At 54.4% G+C, this 20,919-nt stretch overlaps 2 protein-coding genes across 2 annotated transcripts; both read right to left on the bottom strand.

Moving 5' to 3' along the window:
* Positions 1–399: 399 nt before the first annotated feature.
* Positions 400–14,981, bottom strand: ASTL (astacin like metalloendopeptidase; the record flags this gene model as incomplete). Its single annotated transcript, XM_079941687.1, has 9 exons — positions 400–731; positions 6,200–6,354; positions 6,449–6,530; positions 9,314–9,495; positions 10,239–10,356; positions 10,786–10,876; positions 12,149–12,210; positions 14,100–14,228; positions 14,930–14,981. The coding sequence occupies 9 exons, from the start codon at positions 14,979–14,981 to the stop codon at positions 400–402; spliced, it is 1,203 nt and encodes a 400-aa protein (XP_079797813.1).
* A 3,296-nt stretch (positions 14,982–18,277) lies between these two features.
* DUSP2 (dual specificity phosphatase 2) lies at positions 18,278–20,712 on the bottom strand (the record flags this gene model as incomplete). The annotated part of the gene is made up of 4 exons (XM_079940808.1): positions 18,278–19,319; positions 19,437–19,656; positions 20,125–20,237; positions 20,325–20,712. 4 exons carry the CDS (start codon positions 20,710–20,712, stop codon positions 19,105–19,107), a joined length of 936 nt encoding a protein of 311 aa, XP_079796934.1. The 3' UTR covers positions 18,278–19,104.
* Positions 20,713–20,919: the final 207 nt, after the last annotated feature.

Below are 20,919 nucleotides of genomic sequence, written 5' to 3'. Positions count from 1 at the left end.
AGATCCCTGTCCCTAGAGCCCTGGAGAGGTCATCTCCCATTCCCAGACTCCCCCAGGGCTGGGACAGGAGATGGCAGCAGGCAGAGTCAGAAATCCCCCGGCAGGCCTGCCTTCCCCCGACAGACCTAGAGGGTCCCTCTGTCCCCAGGAGCTCTTGGGGGAACATGACAGGGAAGCAAGGAGCAGAGGGAGAGGCCTGGGCCTTAGACAGGGTAGCCAGAGGGGCTGGAAGACAGGGGTGCTGCCTAGAGGGGCCAAGGGTTGTACAACCTGGCCACGCTGAGCATAGAATGCCCTTCCCACCTGGGGGCAGAAGCCACAGGTTTGACCTCTGGGTGTCCTTATGAAGCGTTTTCTGGGTGCACGGGCTCCTGGCAGAGCAGGGTTCCCCAAAATAGCCTAGACGATTGCTGGCTGGTCTTCTGCTTCTAGAGATGGGTCTGGGGGTACAGCGGGCACTTGGACCTGCCAGGACTGCTCCAGGGCAATGCCAGGAACCACTGCTCCAGGCCGTGACCTTAGGGAAGAAGCTGGGGGCTGGGGGGGCCTTGCAGAGGCCTCCACACCAGAACTCCCCAGGGCGGGGGGCTCCCACACACGTGGGCTCTCTTCAGCCCCGAAGCCCCCGGGGCCAGGGCTCCTGGATTCTGCCAACAGTGCCTTTAGGAGCTGCTGCAGGTGCGGTCTAGACGCGGGAGTGGGGCTCCCACCATCGCTGTGGGTCTGGAGCCCTAGAGGAGGAAAGATGGGTTACGTCCCAGCATCACAGAGGGACAGTGCGTGGCAGCTGCGAGAGCCAGAGCCCCCTTCAGCCTCATTCACAGTGACCGAGAACTCAGCTCACGGGACGCGACAACCCGCCACGCTCCTGCGGTGCTGCTGCCCAATGCCTTCGAGACGCGAACTCCCAACTCCCCCTTAGAGACAAGGACCACACAGCCGTCCCATTCCCTCCCCGCTTGGCCCCAGAGGTCACCAGCAGAAGGTCAGGCCACTGGGATCTTCCATGACCTCCCACCCACGCCCCCGGCTGCTCTGATGGTCAAACCCCAGATCTAGCATTGCAGCCCCTGTCACCCAGACCACCCGGGGCTGCTCTGTACAGGGCAACACCTCAGCTCTCACCCATATCCGAGGCCTATTCCAGAACTTTTCCTACACTTGCAGCTATACCCAAACCCAGGGCGTCAGCAGGACACAGGTGAGCACGACCAGGCCCGTGTGCTCAGTGGGGTGGGTGTTGCTGGCCCCTCACTGCCCCTCCTGGACCACAGCTGGCTGCCACCGGCTGCTTTGTAAGACTCTTCATTTCAGGCCCAAGTTATCCGGCCAGTCGGCCCCAGCCCCCCTTCAGCACCGCCCTCATCCCTGTCACTCCTGCTCACCCACCAAAGGCTTCCCGATGAGCCATACTTTCCATGCAAGGACACTGACCAATCTGAGCTGACACGCTTCAACCAGTGACTTCACAGCCCATTCCCTGCCTGGACCTGCCAAGACCACACCCGCTAAAGTCACGGGTCCCGGCTGCCCACCCTCTGACGGCCGCCTCCTTTACTTCCAGCCCACTCGCTTCACTATCACGATCCTTCAGCCCCGCTGTGCCCCCAAACCCCTTCTTCTTGCCCCACAGCCTCCTTACTTCCAAACCCCTCTCCTCACCTGGCATGGGTTCCACAGCCCTCGGTGCAGCCCCTCCCTTGGAGACATCCCCAGGCACCTCCCCCTCTGTCAGAACTGCCCACAACACCCCAGTCCTAGAGGACCAGGTGACTAACCTACACCACGCCTCCGCCAGCAGCCCAGCACCACCCGTGGCCCGGCCGTGTGTCTCTCACGGGTTTCCTCTCCTGCTCTCCAGTCAGCAGCTTCACACCTTTTCCTTCACATCCATCTTCTTCTCCCCAGCCTCTCAGCTGGAGACCTCACCTCACTCTTTATGCCACCAAAGCCTGGGATGGAGCCCCCCATCTGCACATCAACATCTGCATGTGAACTCGGATCTGTTCCCATCTTCTTCCTTCCCGTTAGGTCCAAGGAAGCTCCCAACAAGAGCAACTCCTCCCTGAATGTTCTAGATATTTTTCTGCCTCCCCACCCCAAATCCATTCCCGCTTCTCCACTGGGTCATTATTTCAGTATCCAAACTTGCTGTGTGTCCACCATCTTGATAAACTTTCCATTGACCCATGACCTCTTCTAGCCACCTCTCAATTCTGTTCCTCATGTTAGTCAAGCCTCAGATAGTTACCCACAAAGCTCTTGCCACGTGTCCTTTTATTTTTCAAAAGGTATGTAATATTTGAGATTATATATAGGAAAGAATAGTCTACGAAATGGTGCTGGAACTAGATAGTCACATGCAAAATACATAGGATTAAATCTACATGACCTCGAGTTAGGCAAGTCCTTCTTAGATATGACACCAAAAATACAGTGATAAAAGAATAGATAAGTTGGACTTCACATCAAAATTTTAAATGTCTATATTCAAAGGACACCATCTAGAAAGTTAAACTATAACGTGAGGAAATATTTCCAAATGATATATCTGATAAGGAACATGTATCTGGAATATATAAAGAACTCCTACAACTCACCAGTAAGACAACCCAACTGAAAAACGGGCAAAAGACTTGAACAGACATTTTTCCAAAAATATACAGATGACCGATAAGCACATAAAGAGATGTTCAAAGTCATTAGGGAAATGCAAATCAAAACTACAATGAGGGACTTCCTTGGCGGTGCAGTGGTTAAGACTCTGTGCTCCCAATGCAAGGGGCCCAGATTCGATCCCTGGTCAGGGAACTAGATCCCGCATGCCACAACTAAGAGCCCGCACACCGCAAATAAAAAGAGCCCGCACACAGCAGCGAAGATCCCCCGTGCTGCAACGAACACCTAGCACAGCCAAATAAATACATATATTAAAAAAAAAAACTACAATGAGATACCACTTCACACCCACTTGCGGTGGTTATAATCAGAAGAATAAGTGTTGACATGGGCTTGCAGAAAGTGGAACCTTCATACATTGCCGGTAGAAATGAAAAATAGTGCAGCCAATTTAGAAAACAATTTAGCAGTTAAATATGGAGTCACCAAAGGACCCAGAAATTCCACTCCTAAGTATATATCCAAAGGAAAAGAAAATATATGCCCGGGGCTTCCCTGGTGGCGCAGTGGTTGAGAATCTGCCTGCTAATGCAGGGGACACGGGTTCGAGCCCTGGTCTGGGAGGATCCCACATGCCGTGGAGCAACTAGGCCCGTGAGCCACAACTACTGAGCCTGCGCGTCTGGAGCCTGTGCTCTGCAGCACGAGAGGCCGCAATAGTGAGAGGCCCGCGCACCACGATGAAGAGTGGCCCCTGCTTGCCACAACTAAAGAAAGCCTTCGCACAGAAACCAAGACCCAACACAGCAAAAATAAATTAATTAATTAATAAACTCCTACCCCCAACATCTAAAATATATATATATATGTCCACATAAAATCTTATACATGAATGTTCACAGTACCATTATTCATAATAGCCTAAAAGTAGAAATAACCCAAAGATTCTTTGATAAATGGATAAACAAAATGTGGTATATCATTCAACAACAAAAATGAATGAAGTATAGTTGACCCTTGAACAACACAGCTGTGAACTGCATGGGTCCACGTATACGTGAATTTTTTTTTTTTCCAATAAAATATTCACAGTACTACACGATACATGGTTGGTGTATCCGAGGATGCGGAGGACTGACTGTAAAGTTATAGGCAGATCTGACTGCATGGAGGGTCAGCACCTCTAACTCACGTTGATCAAGGGTCAACACGATAACATGGACGAACCTTGAAAACATGATGCTAAGTGAAGAAGCCAGTCACAAAAGATCACATACTGTATGATTCCATTTATATGAAATGTTCAGAGTAGGCAAAACTATAGAAACAGAATGTAGATTAGTGATTGCCTATGGCTGGAGTTGGGGGTACACACATGCAACAAGACCTAGGAGTAGGGTCATGGGGTATATACACTTCAACTTCATAAGATATCAGATTGTTTTCCAAAGTGGTTGCAGCAATTTACACTCCTATAGCAGAGTATGAATGTTATCACTGCTTCATATTCTTATTAGTATTTGGTAGTATCTGACATTTAAATTTCTACCAATTTAGGGGGTATAAAAAGGTACTGTGGTCTTTATTTGCATTTCCCCAATTATTAATGATGTTGAATATCTTGGGTTTCCCAATTTGGTTTCTTCTGTGAATTGCTTGTTAAGTCTCTTGCCTTTTCTACTTTGTGGGGTTTTTTCTTACTAAGTTCTAAAAGTTTTTTTTAATATACTTTGAGTACAATTAGTTACAAAAATTCTCTTCTGATCTGTAACTTGTATTTTCACTTTTATGTCTTTTAATAAATAGTATTTATTATGATCAATGTAGTTGGATTTTTTAATTGTTCCAGCTTTGTCTCATGTTGCCTGTCTTATTTTTTAAAAATCCTTACCTATTCCAAGGTCATGAAGACATTTTACTATATTTTCTTCTAAAAAGTTTTAGAGTATTTTTGGTTTACATGGAAGTCTTGTATACAACTAGAATTTCTGTGCATGAATTAGAAATTCATTTTTTTAAGTGAATAACTAGGGACTTCCCTGGTGGCGCAGTGTCCCCCCATTGCAGGGGACACGGGTTCGAGCCCTGGTCCGGGAAGATCCCACATGTGGTGGAGCAACTAAGCCCATGCACCACAACTACTGAGCCTGCACTCTACAGCCCACGAGCAACAACTACTGAGCCCACGTGCCACAACTACTGAGCCTGCACTCTAGAGTCCACAAGCCACGACTACTGAAGCCCGCGTGCCACAACTACTGAAGCCCATGCACCTAGAGCCCATGCTCTGCAACAAGAGAAGCCACTGCAATGAGAAGCCGGCGCATGGCAACAAAGAGTAGCCCCTGCTCGCCACAACTAGAGAAAGCCCATGCACAGCAACAAAGACCCAACGCAGCCAAAAATAAATAAATAAAATAAATTTTTAAAAAATAATAAAAAAATAAAATGGATAACTAGTTGTCTTTAGAGCTATTTAATGGCTACCTTATTCTTTCCCTAGTGATCAATGCCCTTTTATCAAGTGTCCACTTCTGAGGAGGATTCATTTCTGAACTCTCCATTCTGTTTCAGTGGGCAATTATCTACCCTTGTACCAATGCTACACGTTTATATAAAGGTATTTTATATACATTCTGTGTACATATATGAATATATGCATTTATACATTTATATGCTATATATATATATATAAAGACATTTTATAATCTACATAACTTCATGTCTGCTAGGGCAGTCCCTCCACTTTTTTCTCTTCAGGAGTGTCTGGGCTATTATTGGCTTTTTGCATTTTTAATACAGATTTTAGACTCACTTGTCAAGATCTCCAAACTTATTGGGATTTTCAGCGGGAATTTATTGAGTCTGTAGATCAGTAGAGAATTACATTTTTATATTGTCTTCCTTTTAATATGATACATCTCTGTATTTACTTAAGTATTCTTTAACGATTGTAATAAGGTTTTTTCCATAAAGTTTTATATAGCTTCTGTCAGATTTACTCCTTAGAACTTTATCTTCACTATTATAATGGTATATTTAAGAATTATGTTTCCTAACTATTGATATACAGAAATAAAACTGATTTCTATATATTGATTATATTTACTTTTTAAAATTCTTATTAGTTCTAGTAATTTGTTTATAGATTGCTTTCAATGTAGTCATCTATGAATAGCGGCAATTTTTGCTTCCTTCCCAAACCTCAGACTTTTAATTTTGTCATACCACAATGGCTAAGACTTTCACTACATTGTTGAATAGATGGGACAATAGTGGAAAAACTTGTCTTGGTCCCAATTTTAATGTTTTGACATTAAAAATGAGTTTTGCTCTGGGTTTTTGGTAGGTACGTTAAACTTAAAAAAGTGACCTCTATTCCTATATCTAACAGTTTTATAATCACCAGTGAGGGTTAATTTTTTCACGTGCGTTTTCTGCATCTCCTGCGGTGAGGCCCTGGTGATCTCCCCGTGCTCATCTCTACAGCCTCACCTCCTAGCACCCGACCCTCGCTCACACCACCTCAACACAGGAGCCTCCTTTGGCTCCCCAAATCACTCTGTCCCCTGTCACTCACCTTTTGCACGGGGATCACGGCCAAGCGGGCTGCAGTCATAAAACTTGAGGACCCGTGCGATGTCAGAGGCGCTCAGGTTCCATCGCTGGCCAATTTGGACACTGGGGGCCCAGAGCGGCGTGATGGTGGGCATCCCGCGCCGGCTGAAGGCGAGCCTGAAACCCAAGCAGGCAGGGGCCTGAGTCCAGACCACGGCAGGAGCTGGCATGGCAGCGCAGAGGGAAGGAAGCAAGGAAAGGGGGTCCTCACCTGCTATAGTGCATCACTGACGAGTAGTCATAGGGCACCAACATGTTGCTGCTCCGAGATTTGATGAAGTTCATTTCAAAGCCTGAAAAAATACTTGACGATGTGGGAAGAGGGCCAGGGCAGGAAGGGTAGGTGATAGGGGCTTTCTGGAAATGTACAACCTACCTGAGCCTAGGGGTCCCAAACTACAGCCAGATGTGCATCTCCCCACCCCCGCCACTGATCCCTGATCCCTGTCTCCTCCGTGCCCTGGGAGGGTTCCAGACCTGCACCAGCTGATGTGCAAGCACAGGGACCTGGTGGTGGCCCCCCATCGCCCCCTAAGACTTCTCTCCACCTTTCTCCTCCTCTCAAGCTTACCTTGTACGAGACTATCTTTATACCACCTGCAGCTTCCACGACGTCACACGCTGCAAAGAGTGTCTTGGACGCCCCCTTCCGGCGAGATGAAGTGCCTACTCCCCACCCCAGCCTTAGAGGCCCTTGAGCCCATCGTGTGCGGTGGGGATAGCCCGTTCCCAGAAGCAAAGCCACCTTCTCTCCCTGCCTCGGGCCAACAGCACTCGCCCCCTACCCCCTACCCCCACCCCCAGGTGTGGAGTCCAGTCCTTTGCCATCGGCCAGAGCACCTGCTTCTCCCTGGCACTTGGCTCCTCCAGGCCTGGGAGGGGCTAGGTTCCCTCCGTCAAGTCCTGCCCTTCACAGTGAGTCTCTGAAAGAAGAGCTGCACCCTCCAAACCCCCCAGACCCAGCCAGCCACCTCCACACCCACCCATGGTCACCAGCAGCCTCCTTACCACTAAAATGGAATTCCAACCCCTTTATATCCCATCACCTGCCTGAAAATACCTGCCCAGTAGAGTGCTTAGTTCAATCTCCCACTCCACCTCCTCCTGAGTCCCCGCCTCCCCACCTCCAGTTAATTACTGTTATTAGTTTGCATATTTTAGCATTTTGTTCTGTACGTATTAACTAAGTACAAATGTATTCTCATTTTTGTCCATTCTTAGGCAATTTTTTCCATTAGGGTAGCTGGTGTTTAACTTGTTTTATTGTTAAGAAACAAAAACAAAACAGCTTTTCAGTTTATTAGTGCTGTTTGTTTTCTAACTCATTAATTTCTGCTTTTACCTTCAGTAATTCCCTCCTGCTTTCATTTCTTTCTTAACTTGGATTGAAATGCCTAATTTTTTTTTTTTTTTTTTTTTGCGGTACACGGGCCTCTCAGTGTTGTGGCCTCTCCCGTTGCGGAGCACAGGCTCCAGACACGCAGGCTCAGCGGCCATGGCTCACGGGCCCAGCCGCTCCGCGGCATGCGGGATCCTCCCGGACCGGGGCATGAACCCATGTCCCCTGCATCGGCAGGCGGACTCTCAACCACTGCGCCACCAGGGAAGCCCTGAAATGCCTAATTTGTTCTCTCTGTTTATTGATGTAAGTATTTGTCTACACGTTTTCCCTGTGCATTGCTTTAGCTGTGAACCATTGGTTCTAATGTGTTTTTATGTTTGAAGAATTCCTGCAATTTCTTTTACTTCATAACTAAAAGAAAGATTTGTTGTTTTTTAAATTTTAATTTCCAGTTGGATAAAGTTTTTCATTTTGATTTATTATTAGTTTCTACTTTTTACATCATGATCAAACTGTATTAACTCTACTTTTTCAAATTTGAAGTTTTTATGGCTATCATAAGTTTTTACAAGAATTCCATGAGCACTTAAGTGGTTTTTTTTTTGGTCGCACCATGACCAGGGATTGAACCCGTGCCCCTGGAGTGGAAGCGCAGGGTCCTAACCACTGGACCACCAGGGAAGTCCCTCCATGAGTACTTAAAAGGATTATAGTCTATTTTCAGGCTATGGTGTCACTGTCTCCTCCCCACTTACCCAGACTGATCTCTGATCTCAAGCTCCAATCTCCGTCCCACTGAGAGGTGCTACCCATCTTCCCATCCCCTTCTTGGAGTGGAAGGGCATCCGTGCATGCATCTTGGGCTCCACCTCTGACCATTTCACCTGGCTAACCCCGCAGCAGCAGCAAAGGCGCTCACACCAGAAGCCTCCGCTTACAGGAAGCCTTCCAAATCTTCTGTTTCCATACCCCCAAACCCAAGTCATCACTTACCTCCTCTGCTCCCCTCCCTCACAAAGCGATTGTCTGGACTCCCCTCACCTCCTGCAGCAGGCTGTCCCCCTCTGCCAAAGGTCAGGGTCCCTGCACTGCTGGAGTCAGATCCCCGGCACCATACCCCAGACCAGACTCAGCTTTCCCACTGCCACCTTTCAGAGCCTGGCCTCCCTGTACTTTCTGTCCCAGGTGCCCATCAGCACCCGTCTCACACACACCAAGCCGCACGGGACTGCCCTGCGCCTCTTGCGTCTGACGCTTGGCCCACTACCTCCAGGACTTCCGTCTCGGCTCAGCGCCCCGGCTGGAACACAGTCCCCGCCCTGACTCCACACAGCAGTGTCCAGAGCATGAGGGGCTGCTAGCTGAGTATGAGCGAGCGAGACTCCTAAGACCATCAACTCCATCCTCAGGTAACTGCCGGTGTCCGTGAAGAGAAACGAGGCGCACAGCAAATTTCTGCCCTAGCTCAGGGTAACGGTGGGTGGCAGTGAAGGCTCAGGGCCCAGAGCTGCAGCATCTGGACTATTCTCCAGGTCTCGGAGGCAAGCAGGAACCCCACCTTCCCCATGGGAGACAGGCAGGGAGTGGGGAAGATGGACGACCACTCCCAAATAGCCGGGCAACTCCTCAGGCCTGGACCATGCCTCCTGCCACCTTCTCCCAGCAGGACTACCTCTCCCATCCCGCCACCCCCTAGTCCCCTGGCCTAGCCTGGCCTTTCACAGCCCCGCTCACCTGGGAGGATCTCGTTCCAGTTCACACGGATGTAGCGGTCCCGGTCGGCTCGCGAATGCTCGTGCCAGAAGCCCAGCACGTGCATGAGCTCGTGCAGGACGATGCCTGGGCCCCTCCGGAGACAGCTGGGCCCCAGGGATACCACCTGCATCCCTCCACTGCGCCCTATGCTCGAGAAGCACCTGCAGGGCCATGAGAGTGCTGGGTGGGCACCAGCCCAGAGAATCCGCAGACCCAGGACCCTCACCCCTCCTCCCAAGACCTGGGATAAGTGAGCACCAACAGCTAGTCCCCATCCTGGGCTTTAGTCCCGAGCCTGCTGGCCCCAAGTCCCCTGACTGCCTGGAACCCCCTTTGCAGCCTGCACTGAGAGGAGTTGGTGGGAGCCAATACTAATGTGGATGACGGAAGCAGCTCATGACGTGAATGTCCCCATGTGGGGCGCCCCAAGTCGAAGCTCTCACCCACATTCTCTTAGGCCCCTAGCAAGCTAGGAATGCGGTATTGCCATCACCCCCATTGCAGAGAGAAGGCAGAAGGGGCTCAGAAGTGAAGGGACGTTCCAGAGTCCCCTGGTTCCTGCACTGTGGAACCCAGATCTGAGGCCAGGTCTGTCTCATGAAACCTACACTCAGTCCCCAGGCCACAACATCTCCCCAGAGATGGAGTGGAGGGCTCTTTAAAGGAGAGTCGAGTACCTCCTTGCCCACGTCTCCTTCACCTCCTGCCCTGAGTATCCGTAGGTCCAGCTCACACTAGGCAAACCACTCAGAAGGGCAGGGGTCCTCTGGACCCGGGACAGAGGCCCAGACACAGGTTTCTGACCACAGCTTTGTTAATTCCAGGCTGAACTGAAGACAGCTGTGGCTCTCACCCCGCACATGCACGAGTACACACACTTGCACACGTACCCAGAAGCACTTACCCAGACATGGGGACGATGGAAATGAAGTCCCTCTGGCCCTCGTAGGCAACGAACCTGATGCACGTGGAGTGTTCGAACTCAGCAAACGCCTCCAGGATGACTTGGCGGCTGGGCTTATCTGGAGAGGAGACACCCTGGCTGACACCCCAGCCGGGCCCCTAGAGCCCTCGCAGCCCCTTGGAAGTCTGCACTTGGGGAGGGAACCAAGCTTCAGGTCACTCCCCCAAAACGGAATGTCTAGAAAGGGCGGTGCGACGGTGTGGGGAGAAGAAAGCAGGGTTCCAGACTGTGTGACCTTGGGCAGATAACTGTCCTCTGGACCATTTGGTCTTGAAATGGATCAGACAGTCCCTAGATGTACCTTTCCCATCAGCTCCTCCAGGATTTTAGCCTCCCAGCTCAGGGGCCAGCAGGGATAGAAGGGCTTCTGGTAGAAGGGCTACTTGGGTGGTAGCGGTAGAAGGGGCGCAGAGAGGCAGGGGAAGAGGGAACAAAAACCCAGAGAGGAGCCTGGGCTGCATTGGGAAGGAGGGGCTGGCTCACTCACCATACTTGCTGGAGAGCAGGAAGGGGACCTCCACTACGCCGCCGTTCTTGGGCCACTTGTTGTTGGTCGCCGAGAACAGCCGGAAAGGGCTCTGAGGAGAGAGGGCGGCTCAGGGACCCCGGTCAGCCAAGCTTCCCGCCCCCAAGAGTGCCACACCTCCAGCCATGGGAGCCCTAAAGATGTGAGCCGCAGACCCCCCTGGGTACATGAGCATAGCTGGTCACTAGAAATGGGATAGAAGCTGGGAAGTCAGCGGGCCAGCTCCCTGAGTTACGACGTACAGCACAGCCCTTTCTTCTACATAACATAGAACTTACAACTTACTCTATCAAGAGGACAAACAAGACAAAATGAAGAGGCTGGCTAGGAATCCCAGCACCCCAGGGGGCCTAGTTCAGAGGGGCTCAGCTCCACCAGCAGCGCCCCCCGCACTCCTTCCTGGAGCACAGCAGCCCACCGAGCTCCTCTGAACGTGCAGGTGGGAAGATGGGGACGCGGTCCTCCTCGGGCTGATTCTAAGGCAACACCCATGGCCTTAGCAACTTTCTTTATTCTTCTGCCAACTCTGAAGCCTGGGCTTCAGAGCACCCCAGCACGTCCTGCCCCACTGGTACCAAAGGTTTTACTGGATCCTGCTTTTATCCCCGGCACTCACCGGGTGACTGGGAACAGGGGCCTCGCCCTGCCCCGGGGGTTCCTGCCCTGCGCCAGGCTGGCCTTCAGTCTTCGGCCCAGCCTTATGCTATGCCATCAGTGGACAGCCTCAGACCAGGAGCACAGCCTAGCTCACACCAGGCCACTGTCCTATTCAGGAGTCTTCTGCCCACCCTCGCCCCAATTTAGGCAAGTGTCTCCTAGAAGATGGCAATGCAAGTCGCCCCGATTCCCATCCAGGCTTCTCCCTTTCTGAGCCTGCCCCCACCCCTGGGCAGGATGGTTCCTGTGTTACTTCTTGTTCCGTTGTCCCGAGTCCATCGCTCCCACCACCGATGTTCCCCACAAACACCTCCCTATAGCCCCACCAGCCACTCTGCCAACCTGCGCTTACCTCTTCCTTTGTCCTGATACTCCCTGAGCACCTCCCCCGGGTAGGGTAGCAAGCTGGGTCTTGAAAGTCCAAACCCCCTCCTTCAGGAAGCCCTCTCAGGCTGACTGCTGCCACCACTCCAGAGGTCACCCTCCCTCAGGCTGGCTTATTCCTAGCAGAACAATCGCTCTGACTTTGGCAAGAAGAGCTACGAGCAACAAAGGTGGATCCCTCAAACGTCACCCCCCCATGATGCCAAGGGGTGGACTCAAAGGTCTCTGACACTACCTGTGAGGTTATTTACACCCACGTGTGTGTATGCATGCTCACACGCACCGGCCGGAGGATGTCCCCCTCGAGGAGGAAGCTGCTCTCTGGGGTTTCCTCTGGGATGAGCCCTGGGAAGGAAGGGAGGGGCGTGTGTGGGTCCATGCCCTCCACAGCACAGACTCGAGGACAGGCCCAGGAGAGACCTTGGCTGTCAAGCCAAGCAACCCCAGGGTCCATCCTCCTTCGGGCTCTGAGGCTGTCACACAGCCCCTGAGTCCCAGTCTACAAACGTGTGCAATGCTTCTCAGCCTGATCGCACCCTTCCCCTGCTCAGAAGGTGCACCTGTCCTGAGAGCCACACGAGCCAGGTCCAGGGACTTCCCTGGCGGTCCAGTGGTTAGGACTTCACGCCTCCACTGCAGGGGGCATGGGTTCGCCCGCAGGTCAGGGAACTAAGATCCCGCATGTGAGCCCATGGCATGGCCAAAAAAAAAATCCAGTCCCAGCTCCTGCGTCTGAGGCCCTCTGCTCTCAGGAAGATGCCATTTGTTCCAGCTGTCTTCATCCTCTGCTCCAGCCCAAGCCACACTCCTCAGAACACGCCCTGGGCTCTCCCAGCCCACCTCACCCCCTACCCATCGGTGTGATACTCAGGACCCTTAGAGTGGCAAGTGACAGAAACGCCAGCCTGCACCACCATAGGAGGGTGGGTACTGGCTCCTGCCCTCCCCCTCCCCCTCCCCCCAGCCTCGTTTTCTACCACAGCTGGCAGCCCTCTCCACAGCCTCTTTACTAGGATATCAGCCCCAGCAGGAACCTTAGAAGAGCGCCTGGCATCCTGGAGGTTGGGTTCCCTAGAAGCAGAGCCTGAGCCAGGGATCCATCGGCAGGTGATTGACGGTGGGAGCAGGGAGAGGTGGAGAGCGCTGGGGAAGAGCCCCAGCCGGACCCCATAGGAGCTCTGGACGCCAAGCGGCACTACAGACTCATCCCACCTGGAGGCATGGGTCCAGACCCACGTCCTGTATGAGTCGCTGTGGCTGGGCTGCCCTGGGCAGGGCAGGGCATAGCTTCCCAGGTATCCCTGGCCGAGGGTCTCCAGCTGCGAGGCCTTAGCATCCAACATTCCCAGCAGCTGGGGAGGGTGTGGGCCTCCCTGTCAAGGGCGTTATGGCGGGTACTATGCTAGGCTCCCAGGTCGTTGGGCCACCAGCAGCCCTAGCAGAGAGAATCCTCCACAGCAGCTGGAAAGCAATGCCAAGGAGGCCTCAGATTGGCCTGGAGATGGCCAGAAGCAGCCACAGTGACCTAAAGGTGGTGAACGGCCCCGCTCAAGCTTTTCACAGAGGAAGGGGAGGCGCAGACCACATGCGGCAGATTCCCATCCCCTACCCCTTACCCCCCAACCCCGTTCTGAACTCCAGTCTTTATTTCTACTAGCTTTGTCCCAGGTTATCTGTATGTTCTCATTCTTCAGCTGAAATCCCCAGGCAGGGAGGCCAGAGACTCACGCTTCCTGGTCTTTGGACCTCCCCCCACCGGCGCCTCACACCTGCAGGTCATCCTGAACCAGTTGGCTGACCTGTTTCCAAACAGCTACTAATGACTATATTCAACACAGACCCGGCCTGATAAAAGTACGGGGCTCTCCATTGTTTCATAAACCTCTGGTGTTCCCCCTTCCTAATAAAAGTAACAACCCAGTAGAGAAGATGCAGAAAAGCAGACTTAAGAAGTTGCCCGTGATGGTGGCGGTGGGCTGAATTGGGAGACCGGGATTGACATATATACACCAGTATGTATAAAATAGATAACTAATAAGAACCTGCTGTATAAAAAATAAATAAAATTTAAAAAAAAAAGAAGTTGCCCGTGGAACCATTACTCTCCAAGACCCACTAAGAAAGCTGGCACGTTTCCTCCCAGCTTCTTCTGCTCTCAGCATTCAGCACAGTTTTCACGTGCCACATGGACAACTTCATACCCCAAACCCCAAGAGAAGACACAGTGCCCGCACCTTGGTTAATTGCAGGGATGTCCTTATCCCAAGACGTCTGGGTCCCCTCGGGGGTGAGGTCTTCTGCGAATCTGGTCCCACAGACTCCTCCTGGGCAGCGAGAGGCCGAGGGCACTCCTAGGATGAAACCTGGCCCAGACACACAGGTACATATGCACGATGGCCAGAGTGCCCCCAGTGGTGACACAGGATGACAGGACATGGGGTGGGGTGGGGTGGGAGTGGGGTGTCAGACGGCAAGACCCAGGCCCTTCACAAAGATAGGTCTCCAGGAGGGAGTCCTGGGAGCCCGCCTGGCCTCCCCTGTCAGCCCCACCTGCTGCTGAAGCCTGGGCAACTTTGAGGAAGGAGCTCCCTTAGCGGGACCGAGACTGGACTTCAAAAGGCAGCCCCAGGCTCCAAGTGTCTGGGTGTGTATGAGGCAGGGGAGGCAGCAAGAGAGAGGAAGATGGGGACAGACCTCAGTCTCCAACGCTGACAGCTGGGTGCGGGCTAGCCTCAGACCCTGCCCCCTGCCCCCCTCGTCAGCCCAGGGGTCTGGAAACGGGCTCAGCCTGGGCAAGCCTGGCATGGCCAGCAGAGCACGAACGCCTGGAGCGTCACTCCTGCTCTCTCCTGCCAGGCAGGCCCTCTGCTCCCAGCATCCTCCGGAGGTCCTCCCCGGCCCCCCAGGAGCTGGCTTCTAGGAACATCCCTGGAAGCCCATTCTCTGACCCATGCATATGAATTCCCATCCCTTGCGGGCTCCAGCCACACCCTCTGGCTGCCCTCAGGCCTCCGCAGGCTAGAACCAAAACGACAGGGGCAGAAGGGCGAGGCAACCCACTTACCGGGCAAAGAGAGCAGAGCCAGCACCCATGGCCAGAGGCCTCCTATGCTCATGCTGCCGGAGATGGGCCGCTCTGGCCCCTCAGCTAGCAGGAGCAGCAATTCCCACGAGATGAGGCAGCCTAATTACAAACTTATGGTCAACGCCCCCCCCCTTAAATAGCAGCTTTTCCAGCCCTCACCTGCAGCGCATCCCAATCAACCCCACCTGCAGCCCCGCCCTCTGCTGCCTGCGCTTCCCCTCCCAGCCCTGGCCCGAGGCTTCTGGATCCTGGTCAGATCCTTCCCGGCTCGGCTGAAGTGGGCGAGAGGGTGGGGAGAAGCCACGCGCTAGGCACGCTGCGGGTGGGGGGGGTCCCACTTGGGGGTGTATCTCTTCTCAGGTCCCCTCCCACCACCAGGGGGCAGAGAAACGTCGCAGAAAAGTGAGAGACGGCAGTGCTGGGTGGAACCTCATCCTCAAACCTGGGGAGACCCCTTTCCTGCCCCTGCCCTGTGCTCACATGTGGGGAAGACTGCCTGAGACCCTGAGGCGCCCCCAGTCTGACTGTTGAAAAACTCACTACGTTTTTATAAGCTTTTATTGTGGTACACACACGCCAGTAGACAATCACAAGAACCGGGAGCAGTGAAACCCACAAACTGAACACCAGGGACAACCAGCACCCCCAGAGGAGTCTGCCTTGTGGAAAAGTGGAACTTCTGGGTACCTAGACCCTCACATGGGTGCTACCCCTGTCACTCCCACAACAGCCTTACAAAATCGGCATTTTAGCCCCATTTCCCAGGTGCAGGAATGAAAGCTCCTTACCCATATTCCCCCTCCTCTGTACCCCTTGGCCTCTCAAAAGGCCCATCCTCGGAGCCTGGCCACCAAGGGCCCCCCTGGATTTAAATCCTGGAGTTGAAGGATTTGGGGACACCCTCCCCACCAACGTCCAGTGAAGGGAAATGACAGAGCTGAGGTCACTCGGCATCTTGCCCTGGCTGGAATCCACTGTTTCTCAAAAGGTAGGGGTCAGAATCATGGGGAGAACGTGATGAAGACAGGTGGCCCAGCTGCCCAGGCAGGGTGTGAACATTCGTAGGGATGGACAGAGCTGACTGCTTCGGAGGAGTGCTCGGTAAACAATCATAGTCACCCTGCTCGGGTAGAGAAACAGATTCGTAGTTAAGAAAGCCAGTTTGTCTTGAGGGCACTGTGCTCGGTGAAACAAGCCAATCACAACCGGACAAATGGTGTATGAGTCCATTTACATGGGGTATCTAGAGAAGTCAGATTCAGAGGCAGATGGTGGAGCAGTGGTTGCCAGGAGCTGAAGGAGGGGGAAATGGGGAGTTGTTGTCTAACGGGTAGAGTTTCAATTCTGCAAGATGGAAAAGTTCTGGAGATCTGTTTCACGATAATGTGAGTGAACAGGCTTAACGTTATTGAAGTACACACTTAAAAATGGTAAAGATGGCACATTTTGTTACATCTTCTTTACCACAATTTTTAAAATGTTAATAAATAAATTTAAAAGGAAGGGAGGAAGGGAAAGAAACGCAGTTTGCTTGAAAGGCCAACTTAAAAACACGGAGAGGGGAGGGTGCAGTATGGTGGGGTGGAGACAGGATGCAATGAGGCAGGGGTGAGGGGCGATGGACAGCGGCCTCAGCCACCGGTCCTGTTTCGTGTGAGAAGTAGCTGGGGCGCGGGAAGGCTCCGATAACTCAGGGCCCCAGAGGCCCCCCACCCTCCCCGAGCTGGGTGTGGGCCTTGTGGACAGGTCCAAACAGACCCACTCAGGGCCTGCAGAAGCCCTGATAACAACCCCTAGCTCTGCTCAGTCCCCGCCAGGGAGCACCTCACACACCCCCAGAGTAGAGGGAACGAGGCACAGCGGGCAGGCTTTGTCCCTCGTTCGGCCACGTGGAGTGGGCACCCACGCCTGCCAGACTCTGGGCACAGGGCCAAGCAGACCACGGGCCCTGCCCTCACCAGCGTCCAGGCAACTACGCACCTGAAAACCTTCGCTTCTCGGACCTTCAGTAACTAACATTTCCTGGGCTAAGCCTTTACCTGGATTGACTGGAGTAACCCTCAACACCACCCTAAGATGTGGGAGCTAATGACAAAACCCCATTTTACAGACAAGGAAACTAAGACACAGAGAAGCAAAGCAAGACAGGCCCCCTGACTGTCAAACTACACTGCCCTCCTAAGGCGCGCCCTGCCAGGCGCTCAGAACACCCGCAGCGACAGTCGCCATTCTGCAGGGGGGACGCCTGCACCGAGTTTGGAAGGACAAAACAGTTAGCCAGATGACACTCCGAGTGGCTGGAGCATCCGAGTGGAGGCTGATGCAGGACCTGCCCACGCTGAGCTGTCCTCAAGGGCCTCAGCACCCCCTGCTCTCGGGCAAATCACAGCACCCCCTTTCCAGCACCCTCCACTTCTGGCTCAGGCTGGGCCCATGTCTCATCGGCGGTCCACGCTGGCCACGTAACCAATGTTCAGTGAAGACGTGGTAGTTGATGGGTGTGAAAAACGACTAAGCCCATCCCAGGTGACCTGTCCTCCGTACCAGACACCAGGCCACGTGCTTTCTGGGGACAGGAAGGAGCTCTGGATCAGGGGTTGCCATGACCCCCGGCAGGGAAAGGCATTCTGAGGCCTGGGGACCCAGCCCGGAGGTGTGGGAGAAGAGGTGACAGGCTGCACTGCCCCAGCGTGGGCGCACGTTACACACAGCCCAGGGAAGCCACACGCACAGGCACACGCAGACATGCAGGCATGTAGGAACATCTGGGACACATAGGTGTGTGCAGGCCAATAGACACCCACGCCCAGAGGAAGAGCCACACATGTGGCTGCACACACACGCACACGCACACGCACACGCACACGCACACACATCCATCCACATGTTCCAAAAAGGAAGTGGGGTCTGACCAGGGCAGTGCCGAGTCCAGCTCTGAATGGTAAACACAGTCTTCTCCCCCACAGGACCAAAGATGTTAACTGGAATAAGGCTGGAGCCAGCCTCCCAGAAACCATCACTTTCAGCTCTGGAGACAGAAGGCTGCCTAGGAAAGGACACCAGCACAGGGAGGACTGGGCTGCGCGGTGAGGTCACCCCTGCACCTTCCTCCTTCCATTTCCCAGACCCCACCACACAAGGGAAGGGAAGGTCTGATTAAGAAACAGCTTTGGGGGACTTCCCTGGTGGCACAGTGGTTAGGAATCCGCCTGCCAATGTAGGGGACACGGGTTCGAGCCCTGGTCCGGGAGGATCCCACATGCTGCGGAACAGCTAAGCCCGTGCGGCACAACTGCTGAAGCCCGCACGACTAGAGCCCATGCTCTTCAACAAGAGAAGCCACCGCAATGAGAAGCCCGCGCACCGCAACAAAAAGTAGTCCCCGCTCACTGCAACTAGAGAAGGTCTGCGCGCAGCAACGAAGACCCAACGCAGCCAAAAATAAATAAATAAATAAACACCAAAAAAAGAAAAGAAACAGCTTTTGAGCACTTCCCCAGGCACTGACTTGAGGTCAGACACTTGCGAAGTTGTTTCTTAAACAAAACAATATTTTATTGACACATCCTCAATGTTCCGTATAAATATAAAGTGCTAAGTTTCCCACCCCCGCCCACAGGGCTGGGAGGAAGTGGGGGAGGGAGTGTTAAATGTCAGTTGAACACAAATAACTTTCCAGCGCCAACACAGGCGTGAAACGCTCACGTACGCACGCAAGCGAGAGGTCCAGACACAGCACCGCATCCCTTCCCCGAGCGCCACACAGGGCTCCTGGTTTTCACAGCTTGTTCCTTAGAGCCCTCGGCTGCCAAGGGCTCCAACGTGGTGATCGGACCAGCGGGAGTCGTGGGTGTAGAGTCCAGTTGGTTTCTGTCAGAGGACAGGGGAGGACGGAAGCAGACACGCCCTCCATCCTCCTTCCGGAATGAGGAATGAGGGCCGGCCCTCAAACCCCCAGCAGAAGAGCACCAGGTGAGAAAGTCCAGCATCCCTGCACCCAGCGTGCCCACCTGGGGGCTTTTTGAACTCCAAGGAAAGGGCAGATCTCCCTGAGGGGAGGGGGACAGTGGGGAACTGGGACCCCCACTGTCCCCAGGAATCAGGCAGCTCTGTGTGCCTCTGCCCTGGGGGAGCGAGCATGGTGGGACCCAGCCTCAGTGACAGAGCACCTGAGTCTCAAACTGCAGCAGCTGCCCCATGAAACCGAAGTTGGGGGAGATGACTCCCCGGCGTTGCTTAACAAAGTCAAAGGCCTCGTCCAGCCTCACGCGGTGGCTCTGTATCAGGTACGCCAGGCAGATGGTGGCGGAGCGCGAGATGCCCGCCTGGCAGTGCACCAGCACCCGGCCTCCGCTGTTCTTCACCGAGTCTGCGAGGGAAATGGGAGAGGGGGGTCAGACGGGATGGTGGGCAGGGAAGGAGACAGGTGCCCCAGCCCCTTCCCCTGGAGCTCCAACAGGTCCTGGGGCTGAGGCCCGCCTCTTACCAATGAAGCCAATGGCCTCCTGGAACCAGGCGCTGATCTCCACCATCTGGCTGTCCTCCACCGGGATGCTCTTGTAGCGCAACAGGCCCTCAAAGTGGTTGGGGCAACTGGCTGAGACGTTGAGGACGGCTGTGATGCCGCAAGCCTGCAGCCCCTGCAGGTCCGACGAGTGGCTGCAGCTGCCCAGGTACAGGTAGGGCAAGATCTCCACAGGGCCACCCTGCACGGGAAGGGGGAGGGACAGTGGTGAGGTCTCAGCCCAAGCCTGAAGGGCTTGAACACCAGCGGGACAGAGACAGGGCAGACTGGCCCAGGCAAGAGGAGCTCTTAGCCAAGGATCCCTGTCTAAGGATCAGACTCCGGAATACCAGGAGGACCCAAGGGGACATACGGAGATACACACACAAAGATACACACATTCCCCTCAAACCCCCAAATTTTGCTGCTCACAGGACTTACGCAGACTCACAGAGATGCACACCAGCAATGCCCGCCAGGCACACACGAAGGTGTGCTCCCATTTGGGGGCGGAAACACACACACACACACGCACACACACACACACACACACACACACCCTTAGGTGACCGTGGACATGGATAGACTCTTACATCCACAAATGGCAGACTCTTTCCCCAGAGGCGCCTACCCTGCATGACACTGACAAGGAGCCCTGATCTCAACTCACCTGGTCATACGAGGGAACCCTGGGGTCGGAGCGGCTGCTTTCGGGTGGCATCGCGGGGCCGGGGGACTCAGAGCACAGATCGGGGCAGCAGGCTTGAAAGCTGTCGAAGCCTCCTGCAAGAAGGACCAAGACACGGTTAGCCGGGAGGGCCCGGCGCGGGTCGGGGACGGGACGGGGGACGAGGGCGGGCCGGCGCTCACCCAGCAGGAAGCACACGGCGGTGGGTCCGGCGTCGGTCTCGTGCAGCAGCGCGGCAAGCAGAGCGTGGGCCGGGCCGTCGGGCTGGATCTCTGCCACCGAGGCGCTGCCCTCGTCCAGCACCACGGCCCGCGCCAGGTCCCCGCGGGCCAGGCGCGCCCGCAGCGCGCGGTCAGGCAGCAGGCAGGCGAGGGCGGCGGCGGGGGCGCCGCGCGCGCGGCGGCGCAGCAGCGCGTTCCAGGGCACCGGCCGCGCGGCGCGCACGTGGCGGCGGCAGAAGGCCAGGAAGGGGCGACAGTCGAGCAGCAGCGTGCGCTCAGCCTCCCGCGGCTCCCGCAGCAGCGCGCCCAGCGCCGTGCAGTCCAACTCTTGCGCCGCCTCCAGCCCCATGTCTGCCGGCCCCGGGCAGCCTCCTCTCCCCTATTCCCGCACCTCTTCCTCTCCTTCCCCCTCTCCCCGAGAACGCTCCGGACTCCCGCGGCGGCCGCGCTACCCGAACCGTCTGTTCCGGACGCCCTCTCCAGCGCTAGGGCTTAAGTAGCCGTAGGACGGCCTCCCGGGTCACCATACATGGGCAAAGCAGGAAGGCGCCGGCGC

This window comes from Stenella coeruleoalba (genome assembly GCF_951394435.1).
Source record: "Stenella coeruleoalba genome assembly, chromosome: 13".
Lineage (NCBI taxonomy): Eukaryota > Metazoa > Chordata > Mammalia > Artiodactyla > Delphinidae > Stenella > Stenella coeruleoalba.
The sequence above is the reverse complement of the archived record's forward strand: the minus strand, read 5'-3'. Positions and strand labels throughout refer to the sequence as shown.